The 21,852-nt window shown below is 49.8% G+C and overlaps 1 protein-coding gene across 5 annotated transcripts in view; it reads left to right on the top strand.

The window, feature by feature from the left end:
- The window catches only part of MSI1 (musashi RNA binding protein 1), a 56,634-nt gene extending 40,868 nt beyond the window's left edge, over positions 1-15,766 (top strand). For 2 of the 5 annotated variants that reach the window (XM_083417901.1, XM_083417899.1), the window contains exons 7-15: positions 5,082-5,130; positions 7,008-7,090; positions 7,884-8,001; positions 8,815-8,895; positions 10,021-10,077; positions 12,780-12,848; positions 12,974-13,146; positions 14,388-14,453; positions 15,619-15,766. In XM_083417901.1, coding sequence (XP_083274027.1) covers positions 5,082-5,130; positions 7,008-7,090; positions 7,884-8,001; positions 8,815-8,895; positions 10,021-10,077; positions 12,780-12,848; positions 12,974-13,146; positions 14,388-14,429 — 672 coding nt within the window. In that variant the 3' untranslated portion in view covers positions 14,430-14,453; positions 15,619-15,766. The remainder of the gene's footprint in view (positions 1-5,081; positions 5,131-7,007; positions 7,091-7,883; positions 8,002-8,814; positions 8,896-10,020; positions 10,078-12,779; positions 12,849-12,973; positions 13,147-14,387; positions 14,454-15,618) is intronic. The other 3 variants (XM_083417900.1, XM_083417902.1, XM_083417903.1) reach the window with 3 other exon arrangements.
- The last annotated feature ends 6,086 nt before the right edge of the window (positions 15,767-21,852 follow it).

Genomic DNA, 21,852 nt, shown 5'->3' with positions numbered 1-21,852 from the left:
TAATACCACCATATGTGAAGGAGTACCCCTTCCTCCAGAACAGGACTGAGACCACAAAGGTGTTAGGCGACTAAATGTGCGCAGTGTTGTGTAGTGGTTAGAGTGTCTGGCTAGACCAGGGTTCATATCCTCCCACTTAGCTATGAAGTTCACTGGGTGACCCTGGGCCATCCACACGCTTTCTGCTTGACCTACCTCACAGGGTTGTTGTGAGGACAAAATATTGGGGACATGGAGGGAGAGCCTGGTATGCCACCTTGAACTCTTCTGGAGAGGCCCCCCCCCCCCCCGCCTTGGCAGAATCCCCCGGTGGCACTGGAACCAGGAGGGCCCCCTGTCCTCTGCACACGTTAATGCCTGCTACCTCGGGGTTAATCAGGCCGGAACAGCAAGTGCCCTGTGCTCTATCCCTCTGCTAGACGCTTCTACTCGAGACGCCCGCTGGTAAAGTGGATAATCTCCTTTTCTCTCTTGCCCTGCTTTCTTTGCCCAGCGCACGTCAATCTTGAAACCCTTGCAACGTTGACTGCCAGGCTTGCCAATTGACAGCGGCCCTGACCCTGAACACAGAAAGCCCATTGTGAGCACCTTCTCCCTCTCTCCACCCCCCCACCTTCTTCATCCTGGCCTGCTGACGTTATGGAAGGGCAGTTTCTGTGTCCTCCTGTGACACAAGGTAGACAAGGAAGCGGGGCACAGTTAGCAAGACCCTCCTCAACTTCCTTAGCCTCCTCCCACAGGGATGGAGTCAGGCTTCTGGTCTCAGGCCAACTGAAGGGGCCAGCAACCCAGTTTTCAGGAACGGGCCCAAGGGTGCCGACTGTATAACTGCCACGCTCTGGTGCCTTGGTTCCTGATTCCAGGCTTTCGCCTCCATGACAGACCTGCTCTTTTGCAGAATCATGCCACTTTTCAGAAGAAGCATGTGGACCGTTTGGCCACCGGACACTCTGAAAATAAGGCAAATATGGTGATTATTGCTGAGGGATAATTCATTAATAGTTACTTGCTTGAGTGGGTCAATGCATATCAGTTTGGAAACAGAAATGGGCTATCCATTTCCAGATAACTTCAATTGGACCTCCAGGTAGGGCTGGGAAATGTCCCTGACTTGAAATCCTGGAGAGCCACTGCTGGTCGGTGTAGACCAGGGGTAGCCAGCTGTGGTGGTCTCCAGATGTGGTTGTACACTAACTCCCATTAGTCCCAGCCAGCCTGGCCAGAACATCTGGAGGTCACCACATAGGCTACTCCTGGTGTAGACAACACTGGGCTAGATAGACCAATGGTCTGACTAGGTATAAGCACCAGCTTTTCATGCAGAACATCCTGGTTTCCATTCCCAGCATCTCCAGGTAAGGGCTCGGAGAGACCTGAAAACCTGCCATGCCACTGCTGGCCAGTGTAGAGAATATTGAGCTAGAATGGATGGATGACCTGACTCATTAAAGGGCAGATTCCTATGTTTCTGCTTAAAATAAGGTCAATGCTTTCTACATAAATGTAGAGGGCTGCTTTGGCTTGCAGAAAGGATATCGGCTTTAATATTTTTTTTTAAAAAAAGAGAGATTTTAAAAAACAAATGACAACCACCCAGTATGGCCCAGCAAGAACCTGTGAGCTTTCAGGAAATAAATGGAATGTAAGGGTTACTTGCAAGTGTCAGCTTGGGTGGGAGGGAATAAGCGGAAGTGGGGGGGGGGGTTGGAAGAAGGAATTAGCCTTCTCAAGATCCTAACAGATTATAGTAAGCATCCTGGATTGGGGAGGGGTGGGAGGGATTAGGGTGGTGAGAGATGTGTGCTGTGAGGTTAATAATACATTTTTTAAAAAACAAAAAACAAACCTCACCCTCCCCTGTGCTGTACAGGGCTGTTTCAGGAAGAAAGACAAGGGGAATATGTATATTTTCCCTTTTCACACTCTGCAGAACCTTCCTGGCTGTGTAGATACCTGCCTTGAATGTGTGACAGAAATCATTAGTAAAAAATGCAGGAAGCAAATGTCTTAGGGGTTTGGGGTGGCATTATTATTAATAGTGAATGTATGAACAATCAGGGTACAAAATAAAAATAGAAGGGGGAAAAAGTTACAAAACAGTTATTTGTTATTATTTATTGAATTTACTGTATATCCCACCCTTCCTTACACTCCAGAAACAATTGCAATTAAATCCATCTAAAAGCAGTTACAGTATAGTAGATTTTATTTTTCCATTCAGTTTTTCAATTGATATTGTGTCCTTCCTCCCAAAGGAGCCCAGGGTGGCAAACACATGCATAATAATTTGTTTAAGCAATCTGAAAACAGTTAAAGCATTCCAAAAAGCAGTTACGGTTAAAAACATCATTTTATCCAGTGATGTTAGGGTAGCCATGAACAGTATCCTACATCCACAAAATGCCTGGGTAAACAAGGATGGTTTCAAATTCCTTCTGAAAGATGATAATGAAGGAGAAAGGGTCACCACACTGGGGAGGGCATTCCACAATTGGGGAGCCACCATCGAAAAGGCCCCGTGATGGGGTCAGCGCCAACCAAGCAACCATCAGTGGCACTACCACCAGTAAGGCCTTGCCTGCTGGCTGTAGGATCTGAGATGTTTGGTATTGGGGAATGCACTCTTTTAGGTCTTTATATGCTGATATTAACATATTGAATTTAGCCCTGTAGCTCAGTGGCCACCTCTACAAATTCTAAATAAAACAATAAAACCATTTATACACGTGTGCAATTAATATTCCATAAATTGCTGGAGAAAGCCTTATTCAACAGAAGTGTCTTCCATAGGCATCATTTGGGAATAATCCTCACACCTCACATTGATGTAGAGTCTGAAGGGGACAGTTGAGTCTGAGGGGGACAGTTACTTGATCATGGTGCCTGGACTACAACTGCCATCATCCTTGACCTTTGGTTGTTGTGGCTGATGGGAGTTGGAGTCCAGCAACATCTGGAGGCCACCTCAGCTTGAGCTCTTAACTGGGGTCATCCTAACTCATAGCTCTGATTTCTTTGTTACCCAACGAAAAGATCCTCTGCAGCTTGCTTACTACAGTGTACTTGTGACAGCATAGACATGCTGGCCTTCCGTCCTCTCCAGCCAAGTGGGGAACCACTTGCTTTCCTGGATTTTTAATCCGAATTGTGTTAGAATTCTCCTTGCCTCTTTGGAATGGCATTACAGATGAGCAGCTTACTAAGTGATAACATTTCCAAGTGGCATGTTAGCACATGATAAACCATCATCCGTGTGTAACTGGAGTCTCTGGCCTGGAGGATTTTTCTGGATGCAGTCATAATGTTAGCAGTGTACAGGCTCAGTGGCAGAACATCTGCTTTGCATGCAGAAGGTCTCAAGTTTAATCTCTAGGTAGGGCCAGGAGAGGCATCCCCGCTGAAAACCAGTGTTGGAAACTCAAATATATATGCTAGGCACCAAATGGCTTCTTAAACAGAATGTCCAGTTGCCATTTTAGGGGCAAGACTGCTCTAATGTCTTATTTTTCAGATGATGGACTGACTGTCATTAATTCTTGATTAAACATCTGGCTATCTTAGATGACAACCTTGAGCTAGGTTAAGAGCTTTGAAAACTTAAAGGAGAAAAGTCGCTTGATCCAGGGACAGTCTATGCATATATTGGCCTATTCCAACCTCTTTTTCTTAATGGTGATTGCTCCTGCTCAGGCTGCACAGAAGAAGCATTTTGGTTCCAGAAACTCGTTCCGATTGTGCAGATAAAATATAATTGATAGAATTCTACAGGATGGGGCGTCTGAGGATGTGAAAACAGTCCAGATCCAATGATCTCCCAGGCATGCATCTCCAGATGGTGGAGATGTCAGGCATCATCCTGATGCCCAGGCATCTTCCCTTGGTTGCAAGTGGTCAATAAAGGAAAAGGTAAAGGTACCCCCTGCCCGTACGGGCCAGTCTTGACAGACTCTAGGGTTGTGCGCCCATCTCAAGAGGCCGGGGGCCAGCGCTGTCCGGAGACACTTCCGGGTCACGTGGCCAGCGTGACATTGCTGCTCTGGCGAGCCAGAGCCGCACACGGAACGCCGTTTACCTTCCCGCTAGTAAGCGGTCCCTATTTATCTACTTGCACCCAAGAGTGCTTTCGAACTGCTAGGTTGGCAGGCGCTGGGACCGAACAATGGGAGCGCACCCCGCTGCGGGGATTCGAACCGCCGACCTTTCGATCGGCAAGCCCTAGGTACTGAGGCTTTAACCCACAGCGCCACCCGTGCAAAATGCATCTGGCACATGGCTAATTTCAACACTGCCCGAACCCCTGGAAAACTGCTGCCAGTGTATGTAGACAATACTGAACTAGATGGACCAATGGTTTGATTTCTGTCTAAAGCAGCTTCCTAGGTTACTATGGTTTTATTTGTTTGTTTGTTGAATGAATGATTGATGGCCATTTAGGGCAGTTCCACTTCTTTGGGATTTGGGTGACCAATGTCAGTATCCAGAAGTGCCCAGCAAAGGGGCTCCTCTGCCTAAGATTCGGGCAGGATGAGGGCGAAAGGCATGGGCAGCACAGGCTGTCCCAGGACCCATCTCAAGACACCTGGGCGCTTGTGGTGGGAATCCTACAGGCGCCTCTCTCCCTTCAAAGAGACAGTGAAACAGCTTTGGCGCTTGGCTGCCCTTTTGTAGCACCCAAAACCTAGATACAGTGGTACCTCTGGTTGCGAATGGGATCTGTTCCGGAGGCCCGTTTGCAACATGAAAAGAGTGCAACGTGAAGCGCCGTATCTGCATAGGTGCGCAGTGTGATTTGGTGCTTGTGCGCATGCGTGAAGAGCGATTTAGTGCTTGTGCGCATGCGCGAGCGGTGAAACCTGGAAGTAACCCTTTCCGGTACTTCCGGGTCGCCGCGGGACGTAACCTGAAAGAACGTAATATGAAGCAAACGTAACATGAGGTATGACAGTACCTGGCTCTAGCTGCCTTGCTTTGCCTGACGATAGGCAGAGAAAACCTAAGGCTTCGGGGGATTAAGTCTAGAAACCAGTTCCCTTCCAACCCCAAACTCAATTCCCCCCCCCCCCCATCTTTGTCTCTTGCAGGTGGACGACGCAATGCTCATGTTTGACAAGACCACGAACAGGCACCGAGGTGAGGCCCTGTATTTTGGGGAGCCAGGCATCGGGGTGTTTGATGGGAACCCAGGCACCACTTACGACTGCCTCCGCCCTCCTGCCCTGCCCCACCCTGCTTGCAGCTCCTTCCCACCCCCTTCCTCTTCCTTCCAGATCCACTTTCCTTCGTCAGCCGTGTCCTTTTACCCGACGCGTCCCCTCTCAGCACAGAGGGCTTTTTGTCTGCCTGCTTCCTGTGCCGTGTAACTCTTTGCCGGCGGGGGCAGCCTCTTCCCCTTCCCCTCCCTGGTCACCTACGTGGCTCCATCTGTCTGTGTGTCTTACCTTGTCCTGAGTAATTTGAGCCCCCGGGGAAGCTGACACGAAAGCCAGGAGGCTGCCTCTCCTCCTTTGCCGCAGCACGGGGGGGTTGGGGCTGCGGCGGCGGCTGCTCCCACTCCTAGGTCACCTTTTCCCAGAGCCTCCCTTGGGGAGTTTGGTTACAGAGCGGGGAGCCTTCTGCAGGCTGCTGGCAGGAGACCACTCTCCTGCGTGGTGGTGGGTGGGTGTTGTGCCGTTCAAGGCAAGGCTTGTCCTCTGGGTTGAAGACGACTGATGTTACCCAGTGCCTCCCCTCCGGCAGCCCCTACATGCCTGACTCCTTTGGGAATCAAGAATAGGCCATCCCTGCTTTCATCTTTCACAATTGGTTCCCAAACTGTTTCGGCCAACCAGCCTCTTGGTTCCATAAACTCATCTCCATTGTCCCTTACCTTACCCTGCAAAGAGCGTTGTTCAGATTAACGGTTTGCACGACTCACTAAGGAATATAACAGCACAATGACATTCAAAACAGAAACAGTTAATTGCACATTTATTCAAAATCCAATAAAAACCATTTGGTTTAATGAATTCAGGAAAATTGGTGGACTTGAGCCAGTGATACTAAGTTTTCAAAGTCCGATGGTCATTTACATCCCATGCCACCCTCTTGACTGCTTGGCACTCCCCTGGGTAATCCACTGCCCCCTTTTGGAACCACTGGTCTAGGATGCTGCTTGCTTTCCCTGATGTGGGACTCTGCTACAAAATGACTTAAAATAATAAGAAGTATTTGTCGGTGTTTTCATGCTGCCTCAGCAGAGAGATAAAGGGTAGTTGCTTGTTGTTTTAAACACACACACTCATATTCGCCCTGCCTGAAGGGGTTGCCAACTTCCTAGTCACTTCCAGCGCCTGTGACTTTTTAAACACGTTACCATGCAATGTGGTGCCTCTCTCGTAGTGCTGTAAAGGCTTTTTTTGCCTGCTGGGGTCAGCAGATCAAACTGCTCATGGAGACCCAGGCGCAGACTTAGGCAGGTCCCCATTGCCCCGCAAGTGACATTGCCCCTAGTGACAAGACTAGGCCTACCTGTAGAAATGCTTTGGTTTTCTACATGTGGCAAGGTTGAAAGCTGTGTTTTGCACAGGAAGCAAATAAATTCCTTTACCCCCACCCTGCCTGCCCTGCATTCACATGTGGTAAAATCCGGTGAGGTAGCTTTTGAAAACCTGGTGCCCTCCAGAGGCTTTAGAAAACACCTCCCATCAGTTCCTGACAGCTGATGGGAGTTATAGTCCAAGTCCAAAGCAGTAGTAGTACTCCTAAATCGCTGGAAACAGCAGGTGGTTGAGAGTGCTCTCGAGTCCTGCTAAAGAGCTTCCCCATGAAGGCATCTGGTTGGCCACTGTCAGAATTGGACTGGATGGGCTACTGGCCTGATCCAGCAGGTTTCTTTGTATGTTGTGTTTGTGTCTTGACATTCTGACAGGACCTGAGCAGGGTAGGATCCTGGCCTGGCCTTCATTCTGCCGCAGAATGTGATTCTGCATCATCTCGACCAGGTCATAACTGCTTTATTTCTCTTTCAGGTTTTGGATTTGTCACATTCGAAAGCGAAGACATTGTGGAGAAAGTCTGCGAGATCCACTTCCATGAGATCAACAACAAAATGGTTAGGAGGAGGAAGGTTGGGTTGTGGATTCTGCAATGTGTGTGTATACGAAGCGTTAGATGGATCTCCCTTCCTATCGCACAGCACAGCCACCTGTCTGTGATCTATGTGGCCAGTGATTCCTAGAGCTGTCAACTGTACATGCATTGGGAAAACCACTTGACTAGATTGGAGTTGCTGATTTTTTTATTATTTTATTCTGGCAGGACTTAACATGCCTTTAAAAGTTGCATGACGGGTGGTAATTCAACAGGTGCAGCCACCACTACCCAAATATGGGGATGCAGTGAAAGGGAACACTCCACCCATTGTGTTTCTGTCAGTTGCACCACTTTTGAAGAGCCACAGGAGCCTTGTAAGGGGGAAGGAGGAGGAGGAAGTGGCAATGGGGTTTCACATTTAATAGGGGACGGGGTGGAAATGAGCAGGAAGAATCCAAGCAGGAAATGCTGTGTGCAAAGAACTGTTGGATCCAAACTAGTTTAGGGCAAACTTTTTTTTAAGATGTCGTGACGGGAAACCAGCCTTTTGTGGCTTAGAAAGGAAACATAAAAAGAAAATAATGGAGCTGTCTTCGCCCTCTAGAAGTTTTGGACGCCAGTTCAAATTGGCCGCAGCCAATGGGGAATGGTTTTGCGGGCCTGGTTATACAGGGCTGGGCTTGAAGAAAGCTCTTCTGCTTGTAAATCTGACTCCAGGGTTGTGAAGTGAGGGGTTGCTCTACAAGCTGACCTATCCTACACGGTTAGGGGGGCTGCCAAACAAGCTGTCTCCTTTATGTGTCCCATGCCAGGTGGAATGTAAAAAAGCTCAGCCAAAGGAAGTGATGTCCCCCACTGGCTCTGCAAGAGGGCGGTCCCGGGTGATGCCTTACGGAATGGACGCCTTCATGCTCGGGATTGGCATGTTGGGTAAGGACGGCAAAGGAGTTCTCTTTTAACTGTCTGTGCCCCCTTACTTTTTCTCTCTGCCCTTAATGCTCTGCAGCAGACAGCGTGCGTTAAGACCTTTGCCGAGTTGTGTAAGGATCAGCTCTCTGATGTCAGAGGTCTTGTGATGGGGGTAATAGATTTGGGCGGGCGGGCATTTGTCATCCTACACTGCCCTCTTCTGGCAGAATGGGCACACTGCAGATAATTCCAGTGCTAGAGCAGAGTTACCCCACGAAGGATTAAAATTTGACACACATATTGCTCTTGCAAATGAAGAGCATTCCTTTTGCATGGTGCAAAAGTAAGAACTGCACACACTGTTTCCTGTTTAAAGGAGGTGAGGCGCTGCTAGAGCACTTAAAAAAATCATGCAGAGGTGCAGCACGGAGATTCGCTCCACTTGAAGGTGTTTCGAACACAGCACAGGATCCTTTAATGACTGGACTAAGCAAACGTGTGCCAAAAGATTCTGTTCTTCTTATCTTAATTTTTCCACAAGTGCTGTTTTGCTATAATTTTGTTGTGCCGACTTGTCAGAGAAGCAGTCTCTTAAGTTCTTCCAGTGTCTCATTATTGTGAGCCTGGCTGCTAGTAGAGGACAACCTATTAAAGGTTTGAACTGTATGTGAATATTGTCTCCCATGAAAAGATTGAGGAGAGCGAGATCTGGACATTTAGAAAAACCCTTCTACTGCCTCTCATGAATGAGGGAATACGGGTGAATCAGGTGTGTGTTTGTGCCTTGCTGTGAAATAATCTAACTTTTCTCAATGCTTTTGTCTCTGGGAATAGGTTACCCAGGTTTTCAGGCTGCCACCTACGCCAGCCGAAGTTACACGGGCATTGCGCCTGGCTACACTTACCAGTTCCCTGGTACGTCTCTCTCCCTTTTCTCAGTTGTTGTGCCTTTGTACTAAGGGTGGGCTCCCCAGTGATCCCAAAATTCATCCCGACAATCCCTGCGGGCAGTGGAGGATGAATGACAGACCTCATTCTCAGAGTCCTAATGCAGCCCATGAGGACCTTCAGTCCTTGGAACTCTACCCTAGCCACACACCCTCTCCCTAGTCCTTGGGACTCTGATAAGGCTTCATTCTCGTCTGGATGGAGATAGAGGGGGTCCATGTGAGTGTGTGTAGGAACTAGCCTATGGCACAAAGGTAAAATTCACACTTGTTGCTCCACCCACTTTTGCCTCTGGCCCCGCCCACCAGCAACATGTTCTCCCCCCCCCCCCCCCGGGTTGCCCAGATGAGAATGTGGCCCTCGGGCTGAAAAGGGGACTCGCCACCACCTCTCTAAACTTTTGCCAATTGTCTCCACTCAAGAAGGAAGTGAGAGAAACCTCTGAGGTTTTAATAGGAGCAGGATGCCGATGTTGTGGTTCCCTTCTTGGTCCCCTTCTCCCTGGAAACCTGTTAGTCCTAGAAAGGGCAGCTTGCAAGCCTCTCTCTCTCTCTCAATCTGTTTTTCTAAACCCCTCCTTCCCTCCCTGCTTCTGATCCTCAACACCCACCTCAACCCCCCCCCCCCCCCAGAGTTGCCGCCTTCCTGAAAACCGGAACACAAAGCCCTCAACCGCACCATCTAAAAGCCGGATATTAATTGAGACTCACAATCAAAAATCTAATGGGCTCCAAACCTCAAAGAATGAAAAATAATTTGTTACTTCAGTTTGGGGGGGTGGGGAGATCACAAGAAGCCTGCGAGGCAGATCACTGCTGCTGTTTGCAAAGGGGGAAAATTCTTAGTTTAGGCGGTCATACTGAGCCAGGGCATCTTGTACCGGTTTTGAAAGCAGTGGTGGGTCTTTTCTCACCTGCCCCTACTCTATCAAGTCCAGGCAGCAACTCTGAGGATTTGCCTCACCCAGAATATTTGTGTTTTCTGCTGCTGCGCCTCTTCTCTCCCCCGCCCCTTCCGCTCCGTTTGCTGGATCCTCTCTTTTGGGGATGAAACTGACCACATATCCTAAGTTGTCTTGCCTTTCGTTTTTAGAATTCCGGGTAGAGAGGACCCCCCTCCCGAGTGCCCCAGTCCTCCCTGAGCTGACAGGTCAGTCCCACCGATTTCCTAAACCTTGCAAAAAGCTGGAAGGGTGGGGTGGGGGCACAGAGTTTTGGGCGGCTCCAGCCCAGTTACCACCTTGCAGCTTGTTTTGGGGGAGCGAGCGGGCGGGAGGTTGGAATTGACCCTCGTTTCCTTTTCCATCTGCGTGAAAATTCAGGCTCTTGCGTTGTTCTGCAACAGCTCCACGTTCAGGGAAATGCGTTTGATGTTACATCCTTACTTGAAGGGCTCAGCCATTTAACACCACCGATAAGGCGCCCACCCACACAACCCTTTTGCTCTTTCTCTCGGTGCTTTTTCACCGAGCCTCACGCTGCAAAGCATAACAGAGACACCGCTCGTCAGAATGAATGTTGCTGGTTTGCGTGGACCGAGGAGAAAAGGGGTCGCCTTTTACTAAGTGTGGGGACCTTCAGCCCTCCCTATGTTGGCTGAGGACTCTGACTCCCATCAACCCCAGCAGCCAGCATGGCCAGTGGGTAGAGCCGAAGGGAGCTGTAGGCCCGGAGTTTCCCCCTCTTCTGTCTTCTACCAAGGCAGCTTCACATGTTCGTGGGCACTTTGGATATCCCTGTTCTGCTCCGAATTCTGATGCCTCCTCCTAGAACTGTGAACTACTTAGCTACGCTTCCTGCATTGCAGGGGGTTGGACTAAATGACCCTCGGGTCCCTTCCAGCTGATTCTGCTGCATTGTTCCTTACTCTTTGCCCCCTCTGAGAAAACAGCCATGCCAATGCTGGAATGGCCCAGCACTGTTCCCCCCTATTTTTCTGGAGATGGAATGGGGTGGAATTTTTGGGGTGCTCCTCCCCTGCACCTACTGTTCACAAGGGAGCAGAGGGCACCTTCTCCCCACCCTCCTCCTCTTCCTCCTCCTCCTCCACCTCCTCTCTGAGTCTAATGCCTCCCGCCGCTTCCTTCCCATGGCCCTTCCGCCCTTTGGCCTGGCCTCGCACTTGCATTTCAGGGCGCACCCCCTGCCCCCCGCTGCCATTTCCCCAAAGCTTTGTAGAAGCTGCCACGTGTGTCTCCTGCCCAGGCAGCGCTCTGCTGTTCCTCTCTCTTCCTGAGCTAATGGACTGACAGGCCCGTCTCATCCTCCGTAACATCCCCTCACTCGCCACACTTCCCTCTCTTTCTTCTGAGGTTTGGAGCTTCAGGGGTAGGGGAGACCTTAGCCTGCTTCATGCCACAGCTTTCCAAGGTAATTTGTTATAAGCACCCAAGGACCCTGCAGCACAGGCATTCGGATACCATAGGTAATAATAATACAGTCATACCTCTTGTTACGTTCGGTTAAGGTTACGTCTTTTCAGGTTGTGTTCCGTGGCGACCCAGAAGTACCGGAAAGGGTTAATTCTGGGTTTCGCCGCTCGCGCATGCTCAGACGCTCAAAATGACATCACGCGCATGCGCAGAAGCAGCAAGACGCGACCCACGCACACGCAGGCGTGGGTTGCATTCTGCTTAATGTTGCGAACGGGGCCCCGGAAAGCATCCCATTTGCAACCAGAGGTACCACAGTAATAATAATAATAATAATAAAGCCTTTCCCCAGGCTTAAAATCTTGCTGCTTCTGACCTATTTTATTTTCTTAACGTGGGTACCAAAAAGCTTTATTCCATTGTGGAACCCTCCGCAAGGTGGCGTCTGTGTGGTTCCCAGGTGGTCATCCATACAGGCCAGCCTGACCTGAGCCAGACCTACTTAGCTTCGTCAAATTGGTGGCCTCGTGTGCCTTCAGACGACGGCCACAGTCTGGAGCTGACGGGATGCTGAATCCAACCACGCTAGCTGTCCCCGGTAGACCACAGTTCAAGGTCACATCTGCACCATAAAGAGCTATGATACCATGGCCTCCCCCCTCCAAAGAATTCTGGGAGCATGGTTTGTTAAGAGTGCTGAGAGTTGTTAGGAGACCACCCCCATTCCTCTCCCAGAGCCGCTACCCCCTAAGTGGTTTAACAATCAATCCCCTTTCCCAGGGAACTCTGGGAATGGCAGCTCTGTGAGGGGGCTAGGGGGTCTACTGACCAGTGCTTTTTTCCTAGAAAAATAGAATCCATGAAGCTGTTACAGTAAGTGCCACATTTTAAAAATTACAACAAAAGAAGTGCAGGTACTGCCTGCTCCTGAGTACCTCCTGCGGGGGAGCACTGCTCCTAACCACTCTCAGCACCCTTAACGAACCACAGCTCCCAGAATTCTTTGGGGGAAGCCATGCCTGTTTAGAGTTCTTTAAATATATGCTGTGGCTGTGACCTTGAACTGCTCTCTGCCTGGTGCAGGGAGTGGTTGGAACTCTTCCTCTTGCCAGCCCCAGCCAATATGACCCAGTGGACTACAACTCCCATCATCCCTTGACCAACATTGCAGCATGTTGACTATCCCTGATGTAATTAGACAGTGGAGGAAACCTATGAAAGCTTCCGAAGCCAGCAGAAGGCGGCTTGTCCCTCGCCATCCCTGAGATCTAAGAGGCATTATTCCCTGCGTGGAAATTCTACTTCTCAGAGAGCAGGGAATACCAGTGACTCCAACTCCCATCAGCAGGCGAGGGTCACCACCTCCCCTATCCCTGGCTCATGGGCCCTGGGTGCTCTTCAGATTCACCAGCCACCCACGCCTTCACCACCCCTGCGGGGAAGCCCAGGCCTGCTCTGACGTCTCTCCCTTTCCTTCCAGCCATCCCTCTCACTGCGTATGGACCCATGGCGGCGGCGGCAGCGGCGGCGGCTGTGGTGCGAGGGACAGGTAACTGCCGTGCTCCCTGGGGGGTGGCCACCTTGCTGGCTTTTGGGGAAGCTCTCTATTTGTTCTGGGTGAGGGGTGGGGCGGGGGGACAAGGGGGCCTTCATTTTGGCATCTTCACTGGCTAGTCCTGCTTCCTCCTGTAGGGTCCACCCCGAGCCGCACCGGTGGATTCCTGGGCACCACCAGCCCCGGGCCAATGGCCGAGCTTTACGGAGCAGCCAATCAGGATTCAGGAGTCAGCAGCTACATCAGCGCAGCGAGTCCCGCCCCGAGCACTGGCTTTGGCCACAGCCTAGGGGTGAGTGATCAGCAGGAGGACCCCGTGGGGTGGAGCAAGGAGCTCTCTAAAAAGCAGCCTCCCCCAGCCTGGTGCCCTATCGATGTTTTGGACTACAACTCCCATCAGCTCCAGCCAACTTGGCCATTTTGTACCGTAGCTGTAGTCCAGAATATCTAGAGGGCACCAGTTTGGGGGTGGCTGAATTAAAGGATGTGAAGGGCTAAGCAGGACCCAACAGAGCCACTGCCAGACAGGAAAGGCGGGCCAGTGACTTAGTAGCATAACATTCATTTATGTTTGCTTTTTAAAGAAATGTCGGGACTTCTTTAGCTTTGCCTAAAGTCATATATCCTTCAGTAACAATCATAGTTATTGAATACTGCTAAAGCACGCAGCATTTTTTTAAAAGCACTGTGCATATATTAAATTATGAGACTGTCCCTGCCTTCCAGGCTCGCAATTTAATAGGTACAGCATGTAAGGAAATAGGAATGCGGAGGGAAGAGGAAAGCAAGCGTTAGAACAGCTGCTTTTTCACTGGCCGGTGGATGGGGCCAAGTTGGTCTCCCCATTGCTATGATTATCTTCCTAGGAGGCAGTATGTGCAGCCCTGTCAGTGGCCCTTTCTGATGACAAAAGCTAGAGTGCTCTGTGCTTCAATTCTGCAGCACCAGATAACCCAGTTGGGTCATTTGATGTATTCATTTAGTTCATAAAATTTATATACTGCATGACTGCAAAGCAAAAACCCCTGAAATAACCACACTCAAGGCGGTTTTCAAAAAAGAACTCTTTTTTTTGTTCAGTATTTTACCCCCTTAAGGAGCCATTTTTTGTCCGTCGTTTTATGAATTATGTGTGTACAATAAAAATAAAACATTTTTAAATTTAAAATACAACAACCCCAGATTAAAATTTGCATCAACATTCTACATATCTGGATAGGCTTTTCCTTAGCAAAAATGTTTTTAGCAAGCACCAGAAAGAGTACAAAATGAGACACCTGCCTGCTGGATGTCAATAGGCAGGGAGTCCCAAAGTGCTGCCACACTGAAAGCTCCATTCCTTACAAATGTGGAACAAGAATTTTGTGGCACCTGTAACAGTGCCAGTTCTGCAGATTGAAGCAGTGGGGATAAGGTCATCTTGCAGTTTAACCTGATATAGTACACCCACACCCACCCACAAAATATGGTGCATTGTGAGTGTTCAAAGCTCTGCAGATAATGTCCAATCAATGTCATGTCATTGCTTTGAAGGGACCTTTGATTGCAACAGCGTTTACTAATGGTTACCACTGAAGCTGAGGACCAAGGAAGGAGGAGGTAAGATGGCCAATGGGGACTCGGCTACCACAGTGTGCTGTTCATAGGTCTGTCCTTGAAGACTGTTTTAGAACTCTTAGTTGAACTGTAGGGTGAAGTGACCATAGTCCAAGATATTAGAGGGGGTGCCTCCTCCCATAGATACCTATCTGTACTTTGAAGTCAAGTGGTAAGACCTGGGATGGTTCTCTGCATCTTCTGGCTTTAACAGAGGATCAGGCAAATTCATGCTTTCAGCGGCTAATAGCTGTGATGGCTGTGCTCTGCCTCCATAGTCTGAGGCAGCAATGCTCCTGAATCTCAGTTGCTGGAAACCACGGGCGGGGGATGCTTTAGTGCTTGTGTCCTGCTTGTGGTGCTCTCACAGACATCTGGTTGGCCACTGTGAAAACAGGAGGTTGGACTGCGTGAGCCATTGGCAGGCTCTTCTTATGTTCAGAGCCTGTCTCCTCTTTTCTACATGAGGGGAAAGGCACGGCCATTGTCTTGACACAGATGCTTGGGTGCGTGAGAAAAAGTCCATCCATTTGTCTCTCGTGGGATGTTCCCATTGTGGAGTCTAGTATTATGTTGGGCATTGTAAAGGATTCTTTAGCTTTGATTCCTGCATTGCAGAGGCTTGAACCAGATTAGATTTGGGAGTGCCTTTCAGCTCTATGCGGGTGGCGCTGTGGTCTAAACCACTGAGTCTCTTGCCGACTGGAAGATTGGCGGTTCAAATCCCCGCGACAGAGTGAGCTCTCGTTGCTCTGTCCCAGCTCCTGCCAACCTAGCAGTTTGAAAGCACACCAGTGCAAGTAGATAAATAGGTACTCCTGTGGCGGGAAGGTAAATGGCGTTTCCGTGCCCTCTGGTTTACATCACAGTGTCCCGTAGCGCCAGAAGTGGTTTTGTCCTGCTGGCCACATGACCTGGAAAGCTGTCTGTGGACAAACGCCGGCTCCCTCTGCCGGAAAGCGAGATGAGCGCTGCAACCCCATAGTCGCCTTTGACTGGATTTAACCGTCCAGGGATCCTTTACCTTTTAACCATTGTAAGATTCTACGCGAAGGTGTGCCTACACACTCTTGAGACAGCTGTGAATGCAAAATGCAAAATTTTGGGGAGGCTAACCTTGCACGATCATTCCATAATTTCCATCTCCCCACACCCTTTCTTCTTGCAGATTCCCCAGTGAGCAAACCAAGGACAAGCGACCTGGAGGATCCGGCAACACTTGAGGGATGAGCCAAGATTTCATTTTTAGTAAATAAAACTGCACACTCGTGGCTGTTTGCCGGGCTTCTCCCGGCCTGCCCTGATCTCTCCATTGACCAGATCTTGAGCACTGGATTTGAACGCAAGGAGATCTTGTCTCCTCTTCTTACTAATAACCGCTGACCGTTTACACTTCTCCCCAAACCCTCCACCCCGACAATTCTTCTTTTATTTATTTTGTTAGCTTGTTAGCTTTTATTTTTTAATCTTTTTTGGGGGGGAGGGGAGGGGAGGGAGAGGGGGTGCTGGGGAAGGAGGACAGAGGAGGTGTGAAGTCAGTCCTCTCATTGTCATTGTTTTTTTTGTTGTTGTGGTTCTTTTTGCTCTTTTGCAGAGCCTCTCAGAAGAACCGTTTTTATGAATTTGGATTTTATTTTATTTTTTGTGATTGTGAGTAGGGGGTAGCTTTTACTGAGGAATATTTTTATTTGGCTTTGAAATCTTTTTGTTTTGTTTTGTTTTTAGATATATATTATATAAATATATATTTTGGGGGGCGGGCAGGGCAGGAGGAAGGAACAGGACTCGGTCATGAGAAGGCAAAAGGTTATCTTGGAAAGGACGCATTGCGATGTCAAGTGAAGGCAGTTCCGAAGGGTAGGCAGAGAGCAGGGAGATGTGGCTGCATCGGGCAGATTCTCTTTCTCTCGGTCTCTCTTTTTTTGTAAAAAAAGAAACCTTTTCTTTCTATCAAGGTGAGGCTTTGAGAAATGTGCCGAATTAGCAGAAGGCAATTGCTGTGGAACGAATAATGAACTGTATATTTTGCTAAGTGGACTAAGAAGAAGAAGAAAACACTATTCCTGATGACTGAATTCCCCCCTCCCCTCCTTTCCCCTCCCCTAGATTTTAGGTTTCTGTGGGTTTTTATTATTGTTATTTTGTTCTCCGCCCCCTTCCCATCGATCTTTCCTGTATCATATGTAAATATTGCAGGGCGGTCTTCGGCCTTGTTGTGCACCAAGCAAACTCTGGGTTTCTTAAGCTTCCTTTCTTTTTTCCTCTTCTCATTCTGGGCCTCTTGATGCCGAAAACGTGAGCAATACTCTCTCCAGTTGGACCGTGACGAACCTCTTTTCCCTCCCCCTTTTTTATACCTTTTACTGTATAAGATTTTAAGACCTCTGGGAGTCTGGTGGGGTGGGGAGCAGGAGGAGGAGGAGGGTGCTTGGGGGGTGTTGGGGGGGGACGGGGGGGAGGGCGGGTTTGGAAAGAGTTGGGTGAGAGCTACTTGCATCATCTGGTGCGGAGGGGGGGCTGCTGTGTTGCTGAGCGGCTTGCGCCAGGCTCAGCATGCGGGCGTCGTGCCCCCCCTCTCGTGACGGTGCCAGCGCCCGCTTTAGAAAAGGGCTTCTTCAGCCACCACTGCTGGTCTCTGTTGACGCTTTGGGTGGGTGTAACTCTCCCAATATTTACTGCTTCCTGCCAAGAGGGTGGGCAATAGCTTGCCGGGAGGGTGGGGGTGTCGAGGGCGTCTGTTCGCCCCCCCCCAATCTCCCTCACTTTTTACTGTAAAGGTGGGTGGTGATTCAGGCAAAAAAGGTGTGTGTGTTTGTGTGTTTTGCTAGTGAGAGAGACTTAGGCTGTGATCCCACATCCTCCTAAACCCAGCCATCAAACCCAATGGGCATTATTTCTGAGTAAAGGCCACATCCATACCATACATCGAAAGCACATTGAATCCTGGCGGCTGCAGTTTGCCAAAGGGCGCAGAGAGTTGTTAAGAGACCCCCTGTTACCTTCCCAGAGTTACAGCTCTCAGAGTGGTTGAACCATCAGTCCCCTCTTTCCAGGGGAATTGTGAAGGGGAGGGAAGGTCTCAGCACCAAAACAAACTGTGGTTCCCAGGATTATTATTATTATTGTTTTGTAGGGGCAGGGAATTCATGGCTGTTTTGAGTGGTTTTAACTGGTATGGTGTGAATGTGGCCCAAGATCTGCACCGGTAGAAAGGTTCTCAGGGATCCTGTGAGTTGGGGGGGGGGGAGAGAAGCTCTGGATCCCCCACCCTGTTTTACTATGCCAGGATACCGTTTGTTCTTAAGAAAGGCGCATTTGAGTCATAGAATTGTAGGGCTGGAAGGGCCCCGAAGGGTCACCTGTAGTCCAACCCCCTGCAATGCAAGGATCGCAGCTAATTTTGATGAGACTGACCCCACTGGGAAACCCGTCTTCCTGTCAGGGGCGAGGTGAGCAAAGTTTGCCTCCTGTGGTGGAAGTGGAAAGTGAAGGGCCACTCTGCACACGTTCAGCTCTCTCTTTGAAGCTGAAAGTTAAATCCCCATTCATTTCCCCTTGCACATGGCCCTCTGCATCTTCCTTTGACTCTCATCTCGCGGGGGCCTTTCTTTGTCTTCCGCACACCTTCTATCAAGATTTGCTACTACAGTGGTACTTCTGGTTGCGAATGGGATCCGTTCCGGAGCCCCGTTCGCAACCTGATAGGAATGCAACCTGCATCTGCCTGCACATGCGGGTCGCGATTCGCCGCTTCTGTTCATGCGTGAGCGGCGAAACCCAGAAGTAACCCTTTCCGGTACTTCCGGGTCGCCGCGGGACGCAACCTGAAAAGATGTAACCTGAACTGAACGTAACAAGAGGTATGACTGTACACAGCCAGGGAGAGGCTGGGAAGTGTGATAAGTGTCTCCCCTTGGAACAGGCATAGCCAGTCATGCTCTCTGGGTGGTACTGGACTACATCTCCCAGCCTTGGCCTGGCTGGCAGGTGGGGCTGCTGGGAGTTAGAGCCCAAGAGCAGCTATGCTGGCTATCCACTCCCTAGGCCATGCCTCACCCACACGCCTCATTTTCAAGCTGCTTGCCTTTTTGCGGGACTCTTCCTTCCCCGCTCTTCTCGCTACCACAAGGACGGGCCGTAGCTCAGAGGCACAGAGTGCCTGCTTTGGGTGCAGAAGGTCCCAGGTTCATACCTTGGGGTCTGTGTAGACAGGAATAAGCTAGATGACCGATGAACTGACTTGTGCAAGGCAGCTTCTTTGTCTGTGACATTCTGTGTGGTGAGTTGCTGCCCCAGAGTGGGCTTTTGGGTTGCTTCTGACTACCATACTTGAATTCCCCCCCAAAGGCCCATTTTTAGGGAACCAGTGCTCCCGCAGAGGCAAGATCTAGATTTGGCCTTTCCAATGGATTTTGGGCATCACTAAGGTGGGAAGCAGGCAGATCCGACCCCTGTGAGGCCTCCTCCAGAGAGCGAAAGTGTGTGATGCAAAAGGATTCAGACATGCTGCAGCCATGTCCCTGCCTCTCTGCTTCAGCCTTTCAATAAGACAACATTTTGGTGCCCAAAGGGGAAGATCCCAGTGGCACCCACTCCCTCTCCCCACATGCCTATCAGTTGAGCTATCAGTCCAGTGTGATGATCTCTCATGCAACCTCCATTGAAACGAACGGCATCTGTGCAAGAGTTCCATAGTTTGTGACATCACAGGCACTAGCCACTGCGTTCTGTCTACTAACTGAAGGGCTCTTTCACAGCTCCTGTTCCTTTCAGGGAGGCTTGTGCCAGGGACCTTCCTTCTGGATCGATTGCATGTAGGGAATGGTGTGGATGGGTGTTGTGTCATCTATATTTTGCGGGGACGGAAATGCCTTGGGCCCACCCTTCAAGGAATTGCCACTTTGGCAAGGAAGGAAGCTGTGGGATCTGCTGAGCTTCTTTGAGGTGGCAAGAGGAAATCTATCTATACACGTTTGGGGGGATGTGCAAAATCACACTCATCTCAGGTTCCTCTGTCCAGGCCCCTTTCTCCCACACAGCCAACCAGGAGAGGGTCTCTCTGCCCATTGCATTATTTAGGCAACGTTAAAGGATGCCTCCACATCGTGCAGGTGTGGCAGATGTGCAGTTTGGGTAAGGGCCATGGTAGAGGGCATCTGCTTTGCATGCAGACGGTCTCGGGTCCAATCCCCCCCCCACCATTGCCAAGTAGAACTAAGGCTCCTGTCCCAAACCATTGAGAGCCTCTGCCTGTCAGTGCAGACAATACTGAGCTACATGGACTAAGGGTCCGACTCTGTTTCAAGCAGCATTCCATCCATCCCTTGCTTGCAGCTTCCTCTTGGTGTTTGCATACTTAGTTGCAGGCTCCATTTCCTCCTTACATGTATAATGCAATACTTCATGGGTGAGAATTTCCAGTTGCAATAAATCAATACCCTTTTGTTGCGGAGAGGGGGAGCTTAAATTTTCCTCTTCCGGGGCTGGGTCTGAAATCTGTTTAAACTTGAACCAAAGACCTTGTCTGAGCCTTTTCTTAAGATGCAGTCTGACACTTATGCCCAGGGAAAATATAACACAGCTTCATCTTAAGTCAAATAATAATAATAATAATAATTTTTTTAGCGCCTTTCCTCAAACTTAGCCCCTATGAGCAAGAGACAAATCCAGCGTTCCCCAACATGGTGCCCTCCAGATGTTTTGGGCTGCGTCAGCCCTCGGCCAATACGACCACGGCATCTACTCAAGCATGCCCATGCTGGCTGGAGGCTGATGGCAAATTTCGTCCAAAAGAAATGCAGAGAACACCAGGTTGTGGAAGTCTGGACGCACAACACCACCCAAAACAGGATCTTTGCTTCCTCAAGACTGGTGACTAGTGACCATTTTTCAAACAGCGTTGAAAGTAGCAGAAAAGAGCCGGCGTCATTTCCTGGGGTGGGGTGGGGGGTCCTTTGTCCTGCTATAACAACTTCGGTCCAGCAGGTTTTTGAAATGATCAGAAGCCTGCAGAACCTGTTTGGCCAGGGTCAGCTTAAATTTCATGCAGCCTGCAGAGGCTGTTCAGAGTTTGAGTCCTGCAACATCTGAAGGGAAACAGATGTCCCTTATCCCCGCACTCACTTCAGAGTGCATGTTTTAATGCTGCTTTATGGGGGGGGGGGGGACTCCCTGGAGGATAAAGCTGTCAATGCCTATTAGCTGCTGTGTTTTACCTCCACTGTTGGAAGCAGAGAATGCAGGTCAGGAGAGTTATTCTCGTGGTCAGGTTCTGCCTGCGGGCTTCCCCAAAAAGGCACCTGGATGGCCCCTGTGAAGACAGGAGGCTGGCCCAGATGGGCCCCCTTTGGCGTGATCCAGCAGGGCTCTTCTTGTGTTCTTATGGAGCCTCCGGGTCCAGAGGCAGTCTTATCTAAATTCCTAGGTTCTTTGGGGCCTTTGGCTCTACTGTGAGAACAAAGAGGCCAGACTAGATGAGCCTTTGGGTCTGATCCATCGGCAGGGCTCTTCATACATTCTTATGCATATAGAAAACCAGCGCGCCGTGCTTTGTGATGTACCCCAGCCCTCCTTCACCTGCTGGTTTCATGTCACTGGGGAAGATTTCCTTAACTGGAACCTCCAAACCCAAGCGGCAGAAGCATCCACTTTGCATGCAGAGGTTCAATCCTTGGCTAGGAGGGACTCCGCTGCCAGTGTGGACAGTACTGAGCTAGACGAACCAATGGCCTGACTTGGTATAAGGCAGCTTCCTATGCTGCTGTTTAACTCGGAACCATGTGGACTAGCACCTTGTCAAAAAGAAGGGCCCTAGGTCACTGGCAGAGCACTTTGCATGCAGAAGGTCCCAGGTTCTGCCCCCAGTGGCATCTCCGGGCAAGACTGGGAGAGACCCCTGCCTGAAACACTGGAGAGCCACTGCCAGTCAGTTTAGGCAATACTGAGGAGATGGACTCAGCCATCTGACTCTGTATAAGGCAGCCCCCCCTGCATCCTGAAGTGGAACAGTCCAGGTGTGAAGCCTTTTGACTGCTCATCAGCGTCACCACCCCTTTCTGTTCTCTCTCTTTCTCTCTGCCTCATGCCCCCCTCCCTCTTTTTGGGGTGATGTCCTTGCTGCCTTGTCCTCAAACCCCAAGTCCCCACCTGAAGCAGGTCATAAATATTGGGAGAGTTCTCTTTTTTTATTCTTTTTTCTTCTTTTTTTGTGGGGCGGGGGTGGGGTGGAGAGGGAAGGAGCGGGGTGGGGGTGGGGGTGGGATAACTTAGCGAATTAGTACTGGAAACACAAAGCAATAATTTTTGTTACTGAGACGAGTCTGTATGTCCTTTTTTTAAAAAAAGAAGAAGCGAAAGTGCAGCCGCAATTTATTGGGTTTATTTTTATTCTCGAGTCTTCAGC

The sequence above is a fragment of the Podarcis tiliguerta genome (genome assembly GCF_965153285.1).
Source record: "Podarcis tiliguerta genome assembly, chromosome: 16".
Classification (NCBI taxonomy): domain Eukaryota; kingdom Metazoa; phylum Chordata; class Lepidosauria; order Squamata; family Lacertidae; genus Podarcis; species Podarcis tiliguerta.
Note: the sequence above shows the minus strand (reverse complement) of the source record. Positions and strands in the feature narration are given on the sequence as shown.